The sequence below is a fragment of the Strigops habroptila genome, assembly GCF_004027225.2.
Source record: "Strigops habroptila isolate Jane chromosome 13 unlocalized genomic scaffold, bStrHab1.2.pri S16, whole genome shotgun sequence".
NCBI lineage: Eukaryota > Metazoa > Chordata > Aves > Psittaciformes > Psittacidae > Strigops > Strigops habroptila.
The window spans coordinates 9,084,603-9,103,103 of NW_022651054.1; the positions used below are offsets into that span (position 1 = coordinate 9,084,603).

At 62.2% G+C, this 18,501-nt stretch overlaps 1 protein-coding gene across 11 annotated transcripts in view; it reads left to right on the plus strand.

Annotated features, from left to right (window-relative positions):
- The window catches only part of MYO18A (myosin XVIIIA), a 38,813-nt gene that overhangs the window by 5,069 nt on the left and 15,243 nt on the right, over positions 1–18,501 (plus strand). For 3 of the 11 annotated variants that reach the window (XM_030472477.1, XM_030472476.1, XM_030472480.1), the window contains exons 2-20: positions 2,902–3,994; positions 10,654–10,788; positions 11,255–11,311; positions 11,793–11,880; positions 12,001–12,110; positions 12,190–12,366; positions 12,444–12,654; positions 12,889–13,031; positions 13,489–13,589; positions 13,679–13,742; positions 13,862–14,006; positions 15,352–15,363; positions 15,876–16,052; positions 16,131–16,221; positions 16,303–16,495; positions 16,959–17,045; positions 17,765–17,906; positions 17,990–18,149; positions 18,232–18,418. In XM_030472477.1, coding sequence (XP_030328337.1) covers positions 2,981–3,994; positions 10,654–10,788; positions 11,255–11,311; positions 11,793–11,880; positions 12,001–12,110; positions 12,190–12,366; positions 12,444–12,654; positions 12,889–13,031; positions 13,489–13,589; positions 13,679–13,742; positions 13,862–14,006; positions 15,352–15,363; positions 15,876–16,052; positions 16,131–16,221; positions 16,303–16,495; positions 16,959–17,045; positions 17,765–17,906; positions 17,990–18,149; positions 18,232–18,418 — 3,294 coding nt within the window. In that variant the 5' untranslated portion in view covers positions 2,902–2,980. Of the gene's footprint in view, positions 1–2,901; positions 3,995–9,688; positions 9,782–9,991; positions 10,055–10,200; positions 10,279–10,653; positions 10,789–11,254; positions 11,312–11,792; positions 11,881–12,000; positions 12,111–12,189; positions 12,367–12,443; positions 12,655–12,888; positions 13,032–13,488; positions 13,590–13,678; positions 13,743–13,861; positions 14,007–15,351; positions 15,364–15,875; positions 16,053–16,130; positions 16,222–16,302; positions 16,496–16,958; positions 17,046–17,764; positions 17,907–17,989; positions 18,150–18,231; positions 18,419–18,501 lie in introns of those variants that run through there. The other 8 variants (XM_030472485.1, XM_030472486.1, XM_030472483.1 and 5 more) reach the window with 7 other exon arrangements.

Below are 18,501 nucleotides of genomic sequence, written 5' to 3' on the forward strand. Positions count from 1 at the left end.
AGGAGACTGGGAAACTTGCACTGCAGGTCCCTGCGCGGGGAGCGTGTCGGACCAGATTGCGTCTGGGGCAGGGAAGGAGTGGCTGGAGTTTCAGTGAACGCCTTCCTCCTGCATGAAACTCCCCAGCAGGGACACGGGGGGCTCATGGCCATGGTGGGGGGATGAGGGGGAAGTTTCACCCCCCCCCAAGTCCTGCTTGGGTGGCTCAAGGAGGGCTTTTGGGCTTGGGAGCCTTGAGCTGGGTCTTCCTTTCTGCCTTCGGGCCCTTGCAGGGTGACATCCCTGTGCCCTGCCAGCCCAGGTGTCACAGCAGTGTCCTTGCGTGCGATCCCCGGTGCCTCTCCCTCCCCTCTCATGGCTCATACACGGCGCTGCCCCGAACACGCCTGGCGATGGGTAATCCCGGAGCGAGCCCAGGATGAGTCAGGGAAGGCGCGTTGGGTCTGATTCAGGAGCAAGGAGACGCTCAGCAGCCACCTGCCCGAGGCGTCGGGCTGCACCCATCCGGTATCCCCGGTGTGTGCGTGCCACGGGCGGGAGGCTCCTCAGGGAGCAGGGAGCACACCGCAACAGCATCCCACGTGGGCTGGGGATGCTGGGGTCTTCACCTGGGGGTCCCCCCTGCCCCAGCCCTGCCAGCAGTGGCTTTGTGTGGGGTTTATGTGGCCTAGCCGCTGCCTGATTAGTGATGCAGATGGTAACGCTTGTTCCCCCTTTTTGTTGAGCATACAAAGGCTGGGAGGGAGCGTGTGTGCAGGGGATAGAAACCACCGAGGACAAAGAACACGCTGGCCGCCTGCCTCCAGCGCCTTGGCTCTAACCAGCACCAGCTCTGCTCCCAAGGGTCCCTCCCCACAGACCATGGAAGGGGTCCCAGCATCCCTTCCCTGCCATGGGGTGAGCGCAGGGCGCAGCCCTTTCTGCATCCCCCAGGCCACCCCACTTCAGGCATACCCAGGCAGTGGGGTACCAGTGGCATGTGGCATGAAGGGGGGACAGGGACAGTTGCAGGTGGTTCCCTCCCTGCCATTGTCTGTGCTGAGGCCCCATCACCACTGTGGAGGAGCTGGTAGAAAGCCCCCATCACGGCATGGACGTGGGGCCTTTGCTGGCAGGACCTGCTGTGGGTCATGGGAAGGAGTAATGCCATTCCCAGGCTCAGGTCATCAGTCACCCCGCAGGTGGTGTTTCTGGGAGAGGAGAAAGGAGCTGGTTTGGTTTCATGTGTTTTGGGGTGCTGCCCAGCCCACGTGCTGGCCGTGAGAATAGGCAAAGCCTCAGGTACTGCAGGGAAGGGCAGAACAGGCAGAGCCCTGGGGCTGAGTGATGTGGACAGAGCTGTGGCAGCCCCTCTGGCCATGGGCTGGAGGCTCTGAGCTGGTCAGTGCAGCCACCCGGCCATGCTCCGTGCCTGACCTTGTCCCTCTGACTGCTTCCCTCACTGCCTGGGCTGTACCCCATATCTGCCATGGCTTGCAGAGCTCTGCCCTCGCCTGCCCTGCACCTGGGGCTCTCCAGGCACGTGTGCTCCTGCCCCAGCCCCAAGGGGCAGCGGGGTTCAGGCAATCCCTGAATCCATGTGGCTTTGCCAAGGGGATGATGGGTTCCCTATGTCCCACTGGGTGCATTCAGGGGCAGCAGGGACCATGTACCCTTGCAGACAGATGGCCCAAGCAGTGGTGGTGATGCAGCACTGATGCTGTGCTGGACGGCACGGCATGGCATCCATGCACCTCAGGGTGCCCACAGAGCCCGCGCTGCCAGCATGGGCAGTGCTGCCTCTCTCCATGGGTTTCCCAAACATCATCCCCATACCCATCAGAGAGCTCTAAAGCAGATGCTTCGAATACAGGGAGTTTTCCTGTTGTCCTTTGTGCTGAGGTTAAGTTCCTGTGCAGCTTCCTGCCCTGTTATATATAGCTGTCAGCCTGTCCCACACCGCGCTGCCAGCCCACTGCTCCACTTTGGAGTTGTTTATCCACACCCTGAGCACTTGATGGAGGTTGGGGGGGCACCAGTTGCCCCAGGGGCAGATGGATCCCATAACAGCCCCATGTGGGGCAAGGCTATGGGTGCCCCCCTAGTTTTCCAGGGAGGGATCTGGGGTTGCTTCCATGCCATGGTCTTGCCAGTGGCTGGTTGCTCCCCCCCTGCACGGGATGCCCGAATGAAAGAGCGACTGTTCCTGGAGGTTGCAGGCAGCGTCACGAGATTCTACGTTGCCGTGGCTAAAATTAGACACTTATCAGTGTTTGGGAGGAATGTGATTTTACAGGTTCCTGTTTATTAAAGCAGCCTTTGCTCAGGGCCTTGTTTCCGGCTCCCTCCCCGGTGGGGACACTGCCGGTGGCTGTCCCCCTTGGCTTTGTGGTGCCCAGGGCTGGGACAAGCAGCAGAAAGGCCTCTGTTTCTTCCACAAGGGGCTTTTTGAGCTGGTGGGCAGGACGGTGCCGCAGCCAGGAGGGATGGGTGGTTTTGCCTGGAGCATCCATGCTGGTGGTAACCGCTGCAAATGCCACTGGGATGCCTTCCTTCCCTGCCTGCCCGTGCTGCTCCAACACTGCTCCCAAGCTGCAGGACATGCTGGGGGTCTTGCCTGCAGTCAGCTCCAGTGATAGCGTGGGGATAAATGGGGTGCCAGGCTTCTGAGCTGCTTTTGGGGCATCCCTAGGGATGCAGCACCACCGTTGTTGCATCCCTAGGGCTTGGTGCCCAGCCAGGGCAAGGACATGGTAACCAGGGCAGTCTCAGAGCCCCCAGTGCTGCTGTCCTTGGGGATAGTGGAGATGCTGGGACATGGCCCAGGGCTGGGGGTCTCAGTGGGGTGGATTGAGGGGTGGTGGGGTGCGTGCTACCCATGCTGCTGTCTGACGGCAGTCTTACCTGTCTGTCCTTCCACAGGCAGGCGGCCGTGCCGTGACCAGCACCCCAACCCAGCGCCCTGCCACGGGGGTGAGCACACCCCGAGCTCCCCTCCACCATGTTCAACTTAATGAAGAAAGACAAAGAGAAGGATGGGGCCCGGAAGGAGAAGAAGGAAAAGAAGGAGAAGAAGGAGCGGATGTCAGCGGCTGAGCTCAAGAGCCTGGAGGAGATGAGCATGCGCCGGGGCTTCTTCAACCTCAACCGTGCCTCCAAGCGGGACTCCAAGACCCGCCTGGAGATCTCCAACCCCATCCCCATCAAGGTGGCCAGTGGCTCCGACCTGCATCTCACGGACATTGACTCCGACAGCAACCGGGGCAGCGTCATCTTGGACTCAGGTCACTTGAGCACAGCCAGCTCCAGCGATGATCTCAAGGTGGACGATGCCAACTTCAAGGGCTCGGTGCTGCAGCGTGCGGCCAAGTTCGGCTCCTTGGCCAAGCAGAACTCCCAGATGATTGTCAAACGTTTCTCCTTCTCGCAGAAGAGCCGGGATGAGAGCACATCAGAGACATCCACCCCCTCTGAACACTCAGCAGCACCTTCCCCGCAAGTCGAGGTGCGCACGCTGGAGACCCAGCTCGCCAAGCAAGGGGTCCCTATGGGACACCCCTGTACCCCTCCTGCCGCATCCCTGCGTGCCAGGGTGCCGGAGCTCGTCGATAAGAGGTTCCCCGCTGAGCTGCGGCTGCCCCCCTTGGTGCCCCCACAGCCTCCCACCCCACGGCAGCTGGAGCTGCAGAGGCGCAACACGGGTGATTTCGGGTTCTCCCTGCGCCGCACCACAATGCTGGACCGGGCACCCGATGGGCAGGTATACCGGCGCGTCGTGCACTTTGCCGAACCCGGAGCCGGCACCAAAGACTTGGCGTTGGGATTGGTGCCGGGTGACCGGCTGGTGGAAATCAACGGGAGGAACGTGGAGAACAAATCCCGGGATGAGATCGTGGAGATGATCCGGCAGTCCGGGGACACGGTGCAGCTGAAGGTGCAGCCCATCCTGGAGCTGAGCGAGCTGAGCCGCTGCTGGCTGCGGGGCGGCCAGGGGACACGCCGCACTGCTTGGGATGTGAGTAACGCCATCCCCATCATGGGGACAGTGTCCTGGGTGTCTGCTGGCCACCAGCATCCTCACAGAGAGTATTTGGGTTAGCAGGGGCTGTGTGGTGGATGCTGGGGCTGATCCGGCTAGGAGTGATGCACAGGGAGGAGCAGAGGTTGTGGTTGGGATGCAGGAATGATGCCTGCCATGTGTGGGGCAGCAGAGTGGCTACAAGGGCAGGCTGGCACCAGTTTTGAACTGGCACCAGTGGGTTTTGCCCCCCAAAATGCTCAGTGTGCTGTTGAGTTTGGTTTTTCTCCTGCTGGAGGGGCTCCGGGTGAGCTCAGCTCTGCATCACCGGAGTCTGTCCTTATCCCTTCATTGAGGGAGCACAATCTGACTGGGAAAGGAGCTTTGCTCCTCACTGCTGTGAAATCCCTGTTGCTGCTTTGCAGGAGGGGCACTGCCCCACTGCCCACGTCGGCCTGTTCCCACTGGATCCCTCCCAGGGATCGGAGCAGGCAGTGTGATGTGCCGGGGGACAGGAGCTGCCGCCGGTGTGTGCAGCCCGTGCTGGTGCTGTATAAATAGAAACTTAATGGCTGGGTGACCCACATCTCCTGCATGAGCTGCCCGGCTCTGCTGACCCTGCAGGACTGACCTCTTCTGCAGTGGCAGGGGGGAGCAGCAGCGTGACGTTGGTTTTGGGTCTGTTTAGGGTATTTTTAAGCCTTCCTTAGGGAAAGGAGAGTGTCTGTGCCTGCAGAGCAGGTCACCTGCATCGGGGAGAGCTGTGCGGTGCGGTGACCGGGATGAAGTGAGGGTGGCTGCAGTGAGGTTAATGGGGCACCACCAGGCAATGCCATTGGGATAATCCTGGCCGGATAACCCTGTGGGACTGGGAGACGTGTGTGTTCAGTGCTGGGGCCAGCGAGGTGTTTGTGACCATTGAGAGCGCAGTGCTGCGGCTGGGAATGGGGAAGAGGAGTTGCCGGTGCCCTTGGGGCTGCGGGGGAGAGGCTGCACTGTATGGCCTTGTGCTGGGTCCTGGTGTGGTTAGACAGCATCAGCTGCAGGAAAAGCAGCCAGAGGGGTTGCATTAACCATATCGTGGCATCTTCTATTGCCACCATAGCACGGGCACCTCCTGGTACAGGATGTGCTATGAGAGCATGATGTGGCTGTGCCGGTGATGGGGAGGCAAGGCTGCGGTGCAGGGTACGGTCAGGGGTCCCTCACCCTGTGCAAGGTGCCGGCGCACAGGGAGGCCTGGCTCTCCCAAAGGCCCCGCTAAGCTCCCTGGAATGTTTCTGGTCCTAATTTAAATAAAAATGATCCTTTTTGAAACAGGAAATTATAGACATATTTTCGGCTGTTGCTCTGGAAGCCCCTCCCTGGCTGGAGCAGGGATGGTGCTGGGCTCCCTGTGTTCCATGGGGGATTTAACCCCCTCGGCAGGGGCTGTGCTGAGCCATCCTTATCCCTGTGGATCCATGCTGAAGCCAGGCAGGGGCAGCACCCACCGTGTCTGGGGGGGTTCTTGGTGTGCAATGGGGTCCCAGCCGGTGTCACGGTGTTGCTGGAGTCAGGAACGGGGTGAAATCACCCTCCATGTCCCAGCCCTGCTCCCGGCGTGGGGCAGCCGGGCTGGCTCAGCTCCATGCTTCTATTTATTTATTTACCGGCGAAATTCCTCTGGCAGAAATATTCCAGAAACGCTTCTGGCTGCTCCAGCACTTTGGTGGGACGACAGGCATGCAGCGGCCGCGCTGGCAGACCCGCCGTGCCATGCTCACCCTGTGCCAACAACACCATGGTCCCCAAAGGTCTGTGGGGTGCGAGGCCACTGTGCCACTGTGCTGGCTCTTTGCCTTGCCCTGTATGCAACTGGGATGAGGTTTGGGGGAAAATGGGGTGGGAGCAGCGTGATTCCCATTGTGCCAAAGGCACTTTCTCGATTTTACCACAACTTCCTCCACGGGAAGTTCTCAGTTTGGCTCTTTTACCCTTATCATGGGGACGGTGCTGTTGGGGTGCCCCATTGTGGGGGTCCCCAGTGGCCATGGGGAGAGGGCTTGTATCCAGTGGGCTCAGCCGCAGGGGTGGTGCATCTCTGCTGAAGTTCCTGGTGGAGGAACGATAGGAATTTGCTGGCCAGGCAGAAATGCAGCCACCGAACAGCCCAGTGGGAGCCAGACTCCTTCCTGGTGAGTGGCTCCATGGGGTGCTTGAGGCCCCCTGGGAAGGCAGGACCACATTGCGTTGCCCACGAGTTTGGCTCTCCCAGCCAAACTGGGACCCCCTGTTCCCTCTGGAAGTGTTCTTTAGCTTGGGGCACATCTGTGCCCCGGGGTTGTGCAGCATCCTGCTCCATGTCCGTGCCCATCGGTCACCACTGCTCCATGCCTCCGGTGTTCCCAGCTCCCTGCTGCCGGCCTCTTCCCGGCATGCCCCACGCGGGGAGGCCCCCGGCCCCTCGCCCCGGTGTTTCCAGGCAGACCTTGGCCCTCCAGAGGCAGCTTTGCCACAGAAGTGGCTTTACCCCGGGCTGCCGGGCCGGCACGCTTCCGTCTGTCCGTCCCCAAGAGCAGCAGCGTTCCGGGTGGCTGCTGTGTTCATGGGAAACCAAAGGGAGGAGCAAGCGGTGTCAAGGCTGCACCGCTTGGCACGATGCCGGCTGCCCCGCTCCCGCACCAGGCACCCCAATGTGTCACCAGGCACCCCTCTATGGGACCCTGGGGTGCAGGATGGTGCAACCCTGACCTTTACCATGCAGGACCCTCATTGTACCCAGCAGCTACGCTCAGCCTGGGGGTGTCTTTCCCCGCTCCCCCTGGGGCGGGCGGTGGGACGGATGCTGGGCAGTTCCCCACATCACTTCCTTTGGCCGCGGCGGTGGTGATGGTGGTGTTGGTGGTGGTGGTGGTGGTGGTGGCGGCGACGAGGCCCCGCTGCCCGCGTGTCCCCCCCCATCGCTCCCTGCGTGTGCTGCGCGCGCCGGCGGGGCCCTCGCATTCCTCAGGCTATTTTTAGGGTGGCCCTATCAGCCCAGCTGTCCCCGTGCCGCCGGCTGCCGCCCCGCGCCGGCCCCTCGCACCGTGTCGTGCCGCGTTCGCCTCGGCGGAAACCCCGCTCCCAGCTCACCACGACCCTCGCGGTAAGGTGGGGACCCCCCCGGCGCAACCAGCACCGCGTGGGGGGAGCACCAGTCCTGGCACTGGAGGCTGCACCCATCCGTGGGGTGCTTTGGTGGATGGGGGCTGTTTCTTGGGACCCCCACACCGGTACTCTATGGGGATCTTAGGGGCAGTTCCAGGCAGCTTGGAGGTGGGAGTGTGGTGGGCAGAGGGTTTGGGGGATCTGAACCATGGGCAGGTTCATCTCTGGACCCCCATGCCCAGCTCTGGGCACTGGTGATTCATGCTGTGGTAACAGAGGGGTACAGGGGACCCATATCAGGGATGGGGTGATGTACCCCCAGACAGGGAGGTTTTTGGATGGGTGCTCCTCTGTGCCATATCTGGCCTTGGGACAGGGAGTTCTCCCCCGCAGCCCTGGGCACGACTCGCCTGGGTTTCGGAGCACGTCTCTAACTGGGGCAATGGGTCCCCACCGGGGCTGCCCAGCTGCTGGCACAGGGTCAGGCTCAGAATAAACCCCTGCTGTCAGGGTGAGCAGGGTGCCCAGGGTAGAAAATATCCCTTCCCTCACCCTGGCATTTGCTTACTGCAATTGGGCTGGCGCACCCAGGGGAGAAACTGGAGCACAGTCCTGCAGCCTGACTAAAAGGGCTTATTTTTGCACAATGAGTTTTGTCCAGCCTCAGCCTGGCCGCCTGCCTGTCCCCAGAGCCCGTCCTATGATGAGCGGGGCCAAGTGGGCTCAGACCTCCATTCCTGAGGGTCCCAAGGACCAACAGAGAAGGGCACGTGCTTTTTCACTGTGCAATGCTTTGCCATCCCTCATGCCATTCCCGGCCCATCTCACCTCTCCGTCTCTCCTCAGCTCGGGCTGCGGCTCCATGAGACATCGCCATGGCGTTCTCATCCCGGTTTGCATTCTGGGAGCAGAAGGGAAGTGTCTCGTGTGTTTGCCTGCGCCCCACGTTCGGGTCACGCTAGCACACGCTGCCAACCAGTTTGCCTTAGTGCCAGCACCGCGTTCACGGTGGCTGTGCCAGCCTCACCACAGCATGGCCATGGTCACCGGCATGGCCACGCATGCAATGACTAACCCCGTCACTAACAACCCCTTTGTGAGTGCCCAGTGCAGCCCCTAACACGGTGTGAGCCACCTCGGTGCCACCAGCCAGCCCCGGAGCATGGCACAGGGGATGGTTTGGCTGCCCACCCTACCACATACCCCTGGTTGTCCTGCTTGGCACATCCCATGGCGTGGCTGCCACAGTGATTAGCTGGTGACACTTAAAACGTGCTGTGACACTTGTGGGGTGACGTGCAGAAAGTCAGAGCCCCCATGGGGGTGGTGACAGGGCTCGATGTACCAGCTCACTCACCGCCTGCATGCATTGAGGGGACCAGGCAGGCACGGTCCTTTCCCACTTTTGGGGTTTGCCATAACCAGGATACATCTCTGCACTTCCCCCAACTTTTTCAGCCCTTGGGAAGCCTGGAAGGACACACATCCTCATCCCCGGGGCTGCAAATTGGGGCTGTTTCATGTTTTCCTGCCCCCGCTGGCATGGAGTGATGGTCCCAATGGCTTTTCCCGGTCCCTGTGGCTTTGCTGGCAGCGAGGCCCCGCAAAGGGCTGAAACACGCTCCTCTTGTTTGTCTGACCCTCAGGTCAAGGACGAGGACAAGTCTTTAGCTGTGAAAAGGCCTGGGAAGGAGGATGGGGCTGTAAGTGTTAAAGGGCAGGGGCAGGGTGGAGCTGTGTCGGGGATGGGGCTCATCCTTGGTGGGGACAGACTCTGTGCAAGGGTTTGGGGACATCGTGGAGGGTCTTGGGGGGCATCATGTTGGGTTGTGGGCTCAGCACCCCTCTGGGGATGCTGTAGGTTGGCTGGGGAAGGGGTCTGGCTGGGAGCTGTGTTCCCATGGCAGGGCACAGGGTGCTGGGTACCACCATATCCCAAGCAGCGGGTGCTTGCGGTGGAGGCACCGCACCGCCGCACCTCCGCTCACACCAGTGTCATTGTGGCTGCAGTCAGAGAGCCCGAAGGACACGGCGTCTGCGTCCCCGAATCCTGAGCCCCTGAAAAGTGAGCCCCGGAAGAGCCCGGAGCCACCCCCTGGGCAAGGGAAGAGCCCGGAGCCGGTGCTGAATGGGGCAGCTGTGAATGGGCTGGAGGGCCCGGCCGCCGAGGCACAAGGGGATGATGGCCAGGGGCTGTCCCGGCGCAGGGTGGTCCGGGTGGTGCGCAAGGTGGTCCGCAAGGTCCTGCCCGGGGAGGACACCGGCAGTGCCAAGGAACCAGGGCGAGATGCCAAAGGTCCTGAGCCAGTGCCACCCCCGAGGAAGGAGGAGACGGGCCGTGCACCCGTCCCAGCTCCTCCTGCCCCACCGCCTCCCCCCGCCGTGCCAGCAGCCCCCACCAAGCCGGAGCCTAAGGATGAGATCTCAGCAGGGCTCAAAACCCTCATGGCAAAGGGCAAAACCAAAGAGCACCGGCCGCGGCTCCGGCCGGGGGACAGGCAGGAGAAGTCCCCTGAGCCAGCCGGGGGGGACGCAAAGCTGTCCCTGTCCCCCGGCGCTGAAGCCAAGCCGGAGCCGCTGGTGCATCCTTCGGGAGGGAAAGCAGAGCCGGCAAAGGCGTCCGCTCTGAAACCCACCGCCCTGGAGAGGCACAAGGTACCAGTGTGTGTACACGGCGAGGGATGCTCTAACAGGGCAGTGTGGGGTTGTGCTGCCCGGCGTGGCATGGTGTGAGCTCACCCGCATGGTTTGCAGTGGTTTTGGGGTGTGTGGTGCTGGGAGGGGGTCAGTTTTCGGGGCAGTTGTGTGCACTGCGGCCACCCCATCACGATACCCCTTATCTCCCCTCTGGCTCATGTGGAAAAGAAGCAGCAGCCCAGCGAGAAGCGGCCGATCCCCACGAAAACTGCCCCGGCACCCCCTCAGCAGGTGTGTGGAAGTGGGGACCCACGTCCCTGGGCATTGGGGGTACTTGCTGGTACCCCAACTGTGCCAGCCTCCGAGCACTGGTGGGCTGCAGGGCTGGGAAGGCCTGTGTGATAGCCCCCCTGGTGCTAACAGTGCTCTGCCTCCAGGCAGCTCCCGGCCCTGCGTCCCAGCTATGCCCGTCAGAGGAGGCACAGCGCCGGCTGGAGAGGATCTTCACTGCTGCTGTAATTCCAGGGGCATTGGTGCTTGTGTGCCATCCATACGGGGATGGGGAGGCACGGCCAGCGTCCGTGCTATGTGTTCCACGTGGGGTGCTTACAACCCTGCGCCTGGCCACCAGCATCATGGTTCCTTTCTGGGTGGCACTGGCAGCAGGGGATGGATAACAGGGGCTGCTGGTGGGTTTGGGCCATGGGGAGCTGCAGTACCCTGCTGGTGGCATCCCCTTGGCAGCCTGGCGCTGGTGGCTGGGATGATGCCAAGGTGGTAACATGGGGATCGTGGCCATGCCGAGGCCCTGTGGCACATCACGGTGCTTCTGCTGCTCTCTGCCTCTCACCCCTTCTCTTCTCCTTTCTCTTCCTCCTCGCTGCCGCTAGCTGGACCCCGCCGCCCCGGCACCCAGCCAGGTACCGTCCCCCCGTCCTCAGGAGGCCCCTGCCTCTGCCGGTGACCCCCCGCCATCCTCTGTGTGCCGCTGGGCTGGCGTCTGCGCCCGCGCCTCATGCTGGAGCGTAAGGCTTTCCCCATCCCACCCTGCTCCGTAGCGCCAGGGTGGCCAGGGCTGGGTGCCTCTCCCCAGTGCCAGGGAGTTGGGTGTCCTGGGAGGGTGCTCTTGGTCTCGGTGGCACAACCAGGGTGGGCAGGGGTGCAGAGCAGTGTAAAGGGGCAGAGCACCCAGCATAGCTCACGCCGAAGCAGCTGGTGCTGGCAGAGCTTACAGCAGGTTGGCACAGTGGCTTCCATCCCCAGGGCTTTGGCAGCATGGCCTCATGGCCAGCATCCTTCCTTGCTCCGTGTGTCCCCAGCACCATGCTGGACCTGCCACTCCACTGGTGACAGTGGTGGCTGTGGCACCAGGAGCAGGGTTTGGCACAGCAGTGCTTTGCCCCCCATCGCTTCCCGGCGCCGCTTCCCATGCTGTCTGTGGGGAAGAGATTAACCCTTCTCGCCTTCACCGCCGTCTCTCGACCTCACTAGGGTCAAGCGGATGATGCCCCGGCAGCCCCCTTTGGCCCCGTCCCTGCTGCAGCTCAGGTTTGGCTTTGGGGCTCACCCTGTTGGTGGGGACATTCCTGCTGTGCTGATGGAACTCTGCCATCACTGTGCCATGTCCTGTGTCCCTCTGTTATGTCTGAGCAGCGTCTCCTGTGTCCCTAGTGTGCAGCATGCCCCATGTCCCCACAGCATGCCCGGTGTTCCCTGCATCCCTGCACGTGGCTGGCATGGGTGCCTGCTGTCTGGGATGTGGTTTGGGGGTTCTGCCCCTCCAGGCTTGCCCAGGTTGGCCATGGTGGGTGTGCTCATGGACCACTGTGGCTTCATGTCTGTGGCAGGGCCCTGGTGGTCTCTGCAGCCCCAGGGGCGGTGGGCAAGCTTGGGTTTGCAGTGGTTTTTGGCTGCCCAGCACATGGCCCCGTGGTCAGGCTGCTTCCTTCAGCGTCAGAGACATGGGAAGGGGGTGAGATGGGGAGGGGGGTAGATGAGCACAACCACCCCACATCCCACTGTCCCACAGGCAAAGACAGAGGAGCAGATAGCAGCCGAGGAGGCCTGGTATGAGACTGAGAAGGTGTGGCTGGTGCACAGGGATGGCTTCTCCTTGGGTAAGTCAGGAATCAGCCTGGTGCTGCTGGGACATGGAGCACTCCCTGTCCTTCCCATGGCTGCAGTGTCCCCGGGGTGCTGCTGGCACAGCCCCACTGAGCACCCCATGCCCCTCACAGGCAGCCAACTACGGCCGGAGGACGGCAGCCCCTTGCCCGAGGGCAAGGTGAAGGTGAAGCTGGACCACGATGGAGCCGTCCTGGAGGTGGAGGAGGATGATGTGGAGAAGGTAAGGCCACGGGGTGGGGAATGGCGGCACAGCCCCTCCTTCTCCACCTGATGCCCCCCCTCCCCAACCTTCCTGCCAGGCGAACCCCCCCTCCTGTGACCGTGCTGAGGACCTCGCCAGCCTCCTCTACCTCAACGAGTCCAGCGTCCTGCACACGCTGCGGCAGCGCTACGGCGGCAACCTCCTGCACACCTACGCCGGCCCCACCATGGTCATCATCAACCCGCTGAGCTCCCCATCCATGTACTCCGAGAAGGTGACCCTGCTGCCGAGGAGGGGAAAACAGAGGGGACAGGGAGCAGGGTGCTGACCCTCGCCCGCTGTCCCCACCAGGTCATGCACATGTTCAAAGGGTGCCGCAGGGAGGACACGTCCCCGCACATCTATGCGGTGGCTCAGGCTGCCTACCGCAGCATGCTCATGAGCCGCCAGGACCAGGCTGTCGTGCTGCTGGGTGCCAGCGGCAGCGGCAAAACCACCAACTGCCAGCACCTCGTCCAGTACCTCGCCACCATCGCCGGCAGCACCGGGAAGGTCTTCTCCGGTGAGTCCCCGGCGCGGTGCAGGGTCCCCGCATGCCTTTTGCTTTGTGGTCACAGCCTCCTGCTGTGGCCAGACACGTACCACGCGTTGTGCTTTCACTTTGTCACGCCGGCCCCTTTACCATGGGTGGCCGTGGCACAGAGCATGGCACAGGAGCAGCAGCACTTGCCTGGCTGGCGGTGCTGTCTCTGCCTGCACAGCCCCTGCACCCCAGCACACGCTTCTCTTCCCGCAGCGGAGAAGTGGCAGGCTCTCTACACCATCCTGGAGGCTTTTGGCAATAGCAGCACCGGCATGAATGGCAACGCCACTCGCTTCTCCCAGATCATCTCTCTGGACTTCGATCAGGCTGGGCAGGTGGCATCTGCCTCTGTACAGGTGAGGGGGCCGGGGTGGCCCCCCAAATCCATCCTTAGCGTGGCAGCTCCCCTTGGTGCAGGAGCTGGTCCGTCCTCCATGAGGTGTTTCCTCCGCTCGCAGTGCTTAGCAGCCAGGCATCCTTCTCTCATCTTTGTTCACACCCCAGCACGCACAGATCAGATGTCCTTGCTGCATTAGCAGCTCTCTGCCTCCCAGACACTGCCCTGGTGTGATAACAGCAGATCCCTTAATTCCAGAGAGCCGCGTTATGCTCCTGTAGTAGCAGGCACCCCAGGAGAGGAGATGCTCCTGGGTTGCCTGGATGGTGTTTGCATTCATATGATGCCCTGCAGTGGACTGGAGACCCTTGTGTCTCCATGGGGACGCTGGGCAGGCAGCAAGGATGAGGCTGGGGGGGTCTTGGTGGGAGCCTTGGTGGTCCTTAGGGATGGTTCCCAACCCTCCCATCCACCAGACGCTGCTGCTGGAGAAGCTGCGTGTCGCCAAGCGCCCGGCCAACGAGGCCACCTTCAATGTCTTCTACTACCTGCTGGCCTGCTCTGACAGTGCCCTGAGGTGAGCTGGGGGGGTGGGGGCATGGCCCCTGGCCTGGGGGGTCTCTGGGGTCTCCCATATGAGGCCAACCTTGATGTTTATGCCCACAGGACTGAGCTTCACTTCAACCACCTGGCAGAGAACAACGTCTTTGGCATCACACCCCTCTCCAAGGTCACTGCTATGGGGCTGGATGAGGGTCTATGGGGGGGGTCATGGGGTTCCCTGGCCCATTTGGGTGCAGGGGAGGCAGAGCCACGCTCCCACACCGATGGCTCCTGTTGCTTTTACAGCCAGAGGAAAAGCAGAAGGCGACCCAGCAGTTCAACAAGCTCCAGGCTGCCATGAAGGTGATGGGCATCTCCAGTGATGAGCAGAAAGCCTTCTGGCTCGTCCTCGGTGCCATTTATCATCTGGGGGCCGCTGGGGCCACGAAAGGTAACACACTGCTCAGGGCTGGGAGGCATTAACAAGCCAAGGCTTGGGGCTGATGGCTGCGTGGGGTCGAGGTGATCACCAGCACCTTGTAAATAGCACCATCCCTGTGTGACTGAGCCCTGGGGGGGTGTTTGGGGCTGTGTCACCTGGGGACAGTGCCTTGCCACCCTGGGTGCTCTGGGACACACAGCTTTGCCCCCTTGATTGGGGTGGTCCCACTGGCTGGGGGGGATTGAGCACCCCCAGACCATGAGCTGGCCCCTGCCAACTTGGGGGACCAGAGGCCTGGCTGGGGTTGGGGGAGTCGGGGGGTGCATGTACCCCCTGTCCCCAGTGTAACACCTCTCCCCTGTCCTCCTGCAGAGCCGCTGGCAGACGGAGCTGGTAATGGGAGCCATGGGGGGCTCTGCTCCGGGTGGTGCTGTGTGGTTCTGGGTTTAGGGCTGGAATGGGGGCTTGGGATGCTGCTGGTGTGCTGGGAACAACCCTGACCCCCGGCTGGGTCCTGGCAGCCCCAGCTGTGCCTGCTTCCCCCCAACCCACTCCTCTTGGCACCATTGGTGGTGTGGGGCAGGGCTGCACCAGCACCCAGAGCTCACCCTGGGCTGCAGGGCTTGCTCTGAGGGGCACCAGCTTCACTATCCATCCCTGAGGTGGTGAATTTGGCTTCATGGGACTGCTCTTTTCCCCCTGGGGCTTTCACTTTCCCACCATGGAAGCTGCATGCTGGCAGGAGGGCCTGCGTATGGCACAACCAAAATGGGCACCTGGAGCTGGTGGCTGTACCAGGGGAAAAAGAGGAGTTGGGGATGGGGAGGGAGAGACCAGGGGGGTCTCAGGGGCATAGAGAGGTGCAGTGCTGGCCCTTGGGATGCTTCAAGGCACTAGAGGGCAGCAGGGCCCTGCTGCAGCCACGCTTGGGCAGCTCTGGAGCTTCCTCATGGGGGTCTGCTGGGGGAGGAACCCCAGATCCTGCTTGGGGGGAAGCATCCCTGCATCCCACTCCTGGCGAGCATCCCAGCCCCAGCTCTGTGCTGCACCTCGTGGGGGTGCTCAGAGCCAGCTCAAACACACAAACACCCATTTCCTTGGCTCCTTGACACTTGTACTGGGCCGGATCCAAGCGTGGCTCCCCATGGCAGAGCTGAGCTGCTCCCCACCAGTGCGGCTGGGGCTCACAGGGGAAGGGCCCCCCCATGCTGGGCCATAGGGTCTCACTGCAGCGATACTGGGGGAGGACCAGGCTTGGCATGTGCGTGGCGTGAGGGTGTCCCCGTGCCGCGTGTGCCGTTGTTTCTAACCCTGTCTCTGTTCGCATGGTGCATGCTGCCCCTTTGCAATGCAGACGCCGACGAAGGTAAAGTCTTGTTCTCCGCGTGTCTCTGGTTTCCCCCTCCCATCGTGCCACCACCTTCCTGCTGTTGTGTCCCTGCGTGTCACCATTAACCACCTCCCAGCTCCCCTGCCCTTCCCCAGCATCCCTGTGCTTGTGTCTGTCCTGCCTTATTGCAGGGGGGATGCTCAGTGCATGTGGCCGAGCAGGGATGTGTCCCCATACTGGGGTGGCTGAGCCCCACACCTTCATAGGGTCCCTGGGTGGTGGCAGTGAGGGGTGACCCCTACTCCCTGGCCCACAGCGTGGCTCTGGGCTGAGCCCTACAGAGGCACAAAGCCATTCATCCCCCATCTCCTCTAATCAGACCCAAAACACACTTCCCAGCCCTCCTGCTCTGGCTGTGTGCTTACACTGTGCACAGCATTCCCAGCCTATTTTGGGGGACCCTGAGCCCATCCCAGGGCTGGCTGGAGATGCCCCTCATTTGGGGGGATGCTGTGGCCAGTGCTGAGCCCCCTTCTCCCCTCTTCCAGCTGGGAGGAAGCAGTTTGCACGGCACGAGTGGGCTCAGAAAGCCGCCTATCTGCTGGGCTGCAGCCTGGAGGAGCTCTCCTCCTCCATCTTCAAGCACCAGCCCAAGGGCACCCTGCAGCGATCCACCTCCTTCCGGCAGGGCCCTGACGATCCACCCCTGGGCGACGGCAGTACAGGTATGGTGAGGAATGGTGGGGACAGCGGGTGGCCCCAGGGGACACCAGGATGGGGACACTAAGCATTGCCTTGGCCAGGTCCCAAGCTGACAGCGCTGGAATGCCTGGAGGGCATGGCAGCCGGCTTGTACTCCGAGCTCTTCACCCTCCTCATCTCCCTCCTCAACAGGTACGTGCTGGGTGACTGGTGGGGTGCTGGTGTGGCCTGGCAGCACCCAGTCACCCCGCTCTGTCCCTTTGTCCCCTGCAGGGCACTGAAGTCAAGCCAGCACTCGGTGTGCTCGGTGACGGTGGTGGACACCCCCGGGGCACAGAACCCGGAGCTGTCAGGGCAGAGCCGAGGGGCCACCTTCGAGGAGCTGTGCCACAACTATGCCCAGGAGCGCCTGCAGCTCCTGTTCCACCAGCGCACCTTCGCCCGCGAGCTGGAGCGCTACAAGGAGGTAACAAGGACACCCCCAGGGCTGCCATCGCCTCCTCCCTGCTCTGCACAAGCATCTCCTGTGTCCTTCCCTCCTGGTTTCTTGCCCTGTGATTGCTCTGGACCAGTCCCACCAAAGCGGCTCTGATGATGCTCAGTTCAGCTGGGGTTATCCTAGAGCTCCCATCCTGACAGGACCTTTGCTGGCAGCTCCGGCTCCATCCCAGCAGCTTTGTTTGACAAAGTGCCAGGCTATGGGTGGTGTTGGTGGTGAAGATCACTGCCACTGCTCCATCTTTGCACCAACAGCCCAGAGGGACCCTTCTGTGTGTTCTGGTCCCTTCTCAGCACCCAGCGTCACGGGGCAGTGGGATGTTGGGAATGCCCTGCTTCCTGCATACACCCTGTGGAGACCAGTTGCCAGTCCCCATCACTGCCTGGCTGCTGCGTGGTCACTGAGTGAGCCTCTGTTCCCCCCTCACCAGGAGAACATAGAGCTTGCCCTGGCGGATGCTGAGCCCAGCTCCTCTGGCTCTGTTGCTGCTGTAGACCAGCCCTCACACCAGGCCCTGGTAAGCACCCACTGCACTTCCTTGTGCTCACATCATGGCAGTTTGTAGCATGAGGCAGAACATGGGCAGCTTTCTTGGCCTTTTGGCAGTAGTTAGGGCAAGGAGAGTGGCTGACCTGAATGCTTGGCCATGAGAACACGTCCACAAGCGTGTTTGCAGCCCACATCCCTGGTGCATCCACTGGTATGGTGTCCCCACTTGCTCTGAGAGCTGCCCATGCTGCAGGCAGGAGGGTGCAGAGATCTTGGGTGATCCCTGGGGTGCAGCGGTTCCCTGGGCACTCCAATCCTCGAGGTGCTCAGGTCCCCACGGTGCTCAGGTCCCCAGAGTTTATGGGTCCCCAGAGTTTATGGGTTTATGGTCTCCAGTCCCTTGGATACTGTGTCCTCAGGGTACATAGGTCCCCAAGGTGCACCAGTCCCTGGGGTGCTCCAGTCCCTGCTGGAGGAGGCTGCAGAGACCAAGAAGGGGCTGCTAGCTCCAGCTTTGTGCTGGGTTTCGGCCCATGGGTGCCTGAGCAATGAGTTTTCCACCCTAGCCAGATGCACTGCCTGGAGCGTTACATACTCTTTCCCTGCTGGGTCTCCATGAAGCAGGGGCTCTCTCTTTGCTGCTGACAGCGACCAAGGTTGCATGCTCCCGGGGTGGCCTGTGTCCCCTGTGTCACCCCCGGGGGTGCCAGCGTGCTGGTCAGGTTGCAAGCACAGTGTCACCCACAGGTCCGGTCCCTGGCGCGCACGGACGAGGCACGGGGGCTGCTGTGGCTGCTGGAGGAGGAGGCTCTGCAGCCGGGTGGCAACGAGGACACCTTGTTGGAGCGGCTCTTCTCCTACTACGGTCCCCAGGAAGGGGGCAAGAAAGGTGAGGAGGAGCCCGGCACCATGGGGCAATGCATCAGTGCTGGTCCCTGGGGCTGTGCCCAGCGGTGCCGTGTCTCCCCACAGGGCACAACCCACTGCTCCCCAGTGACAAGCCCCGACACTTCCTCCTGGGCCACAGCTCGGGGACCAACTGGGTGGAGTATGATGCCACGGGCTGGCTCAACTATGTCAAGCACAACCCAGCCACCCAAAACGCCTCCGTCCTGCTGCAGGAGTCGCAGAAGTGAGTGTGGTCCCGGGGTTGGTTTGGAGCACAGTGGGGTGAGAGGCGATTTATGGGGTGACATCCCCTTCGTGCCCCACAGGAAGGTCATCAGCAGCCTGTTTGCCGGCCGTGGCGGGTCAGCACTGGTGCTGTCGGGCTCGGTGGCAGGGCTGGAGGGGGGGTCCCAGCTCGCCCTGCGCCGCGCCACCAGCATGCGCAAGACCTTCACCACCGGCGTGGCCGCTGTCAAGAAGAAGTCCCTCTGCATCCAGATCAAGCTGCAAGTGGTGAGTGAGGGGATGCCATGGAGGGGATGGATCACTAGGTCTGGCTGGGATGTCACCGCTCACCCCGCTCTCCCATCCCCGCA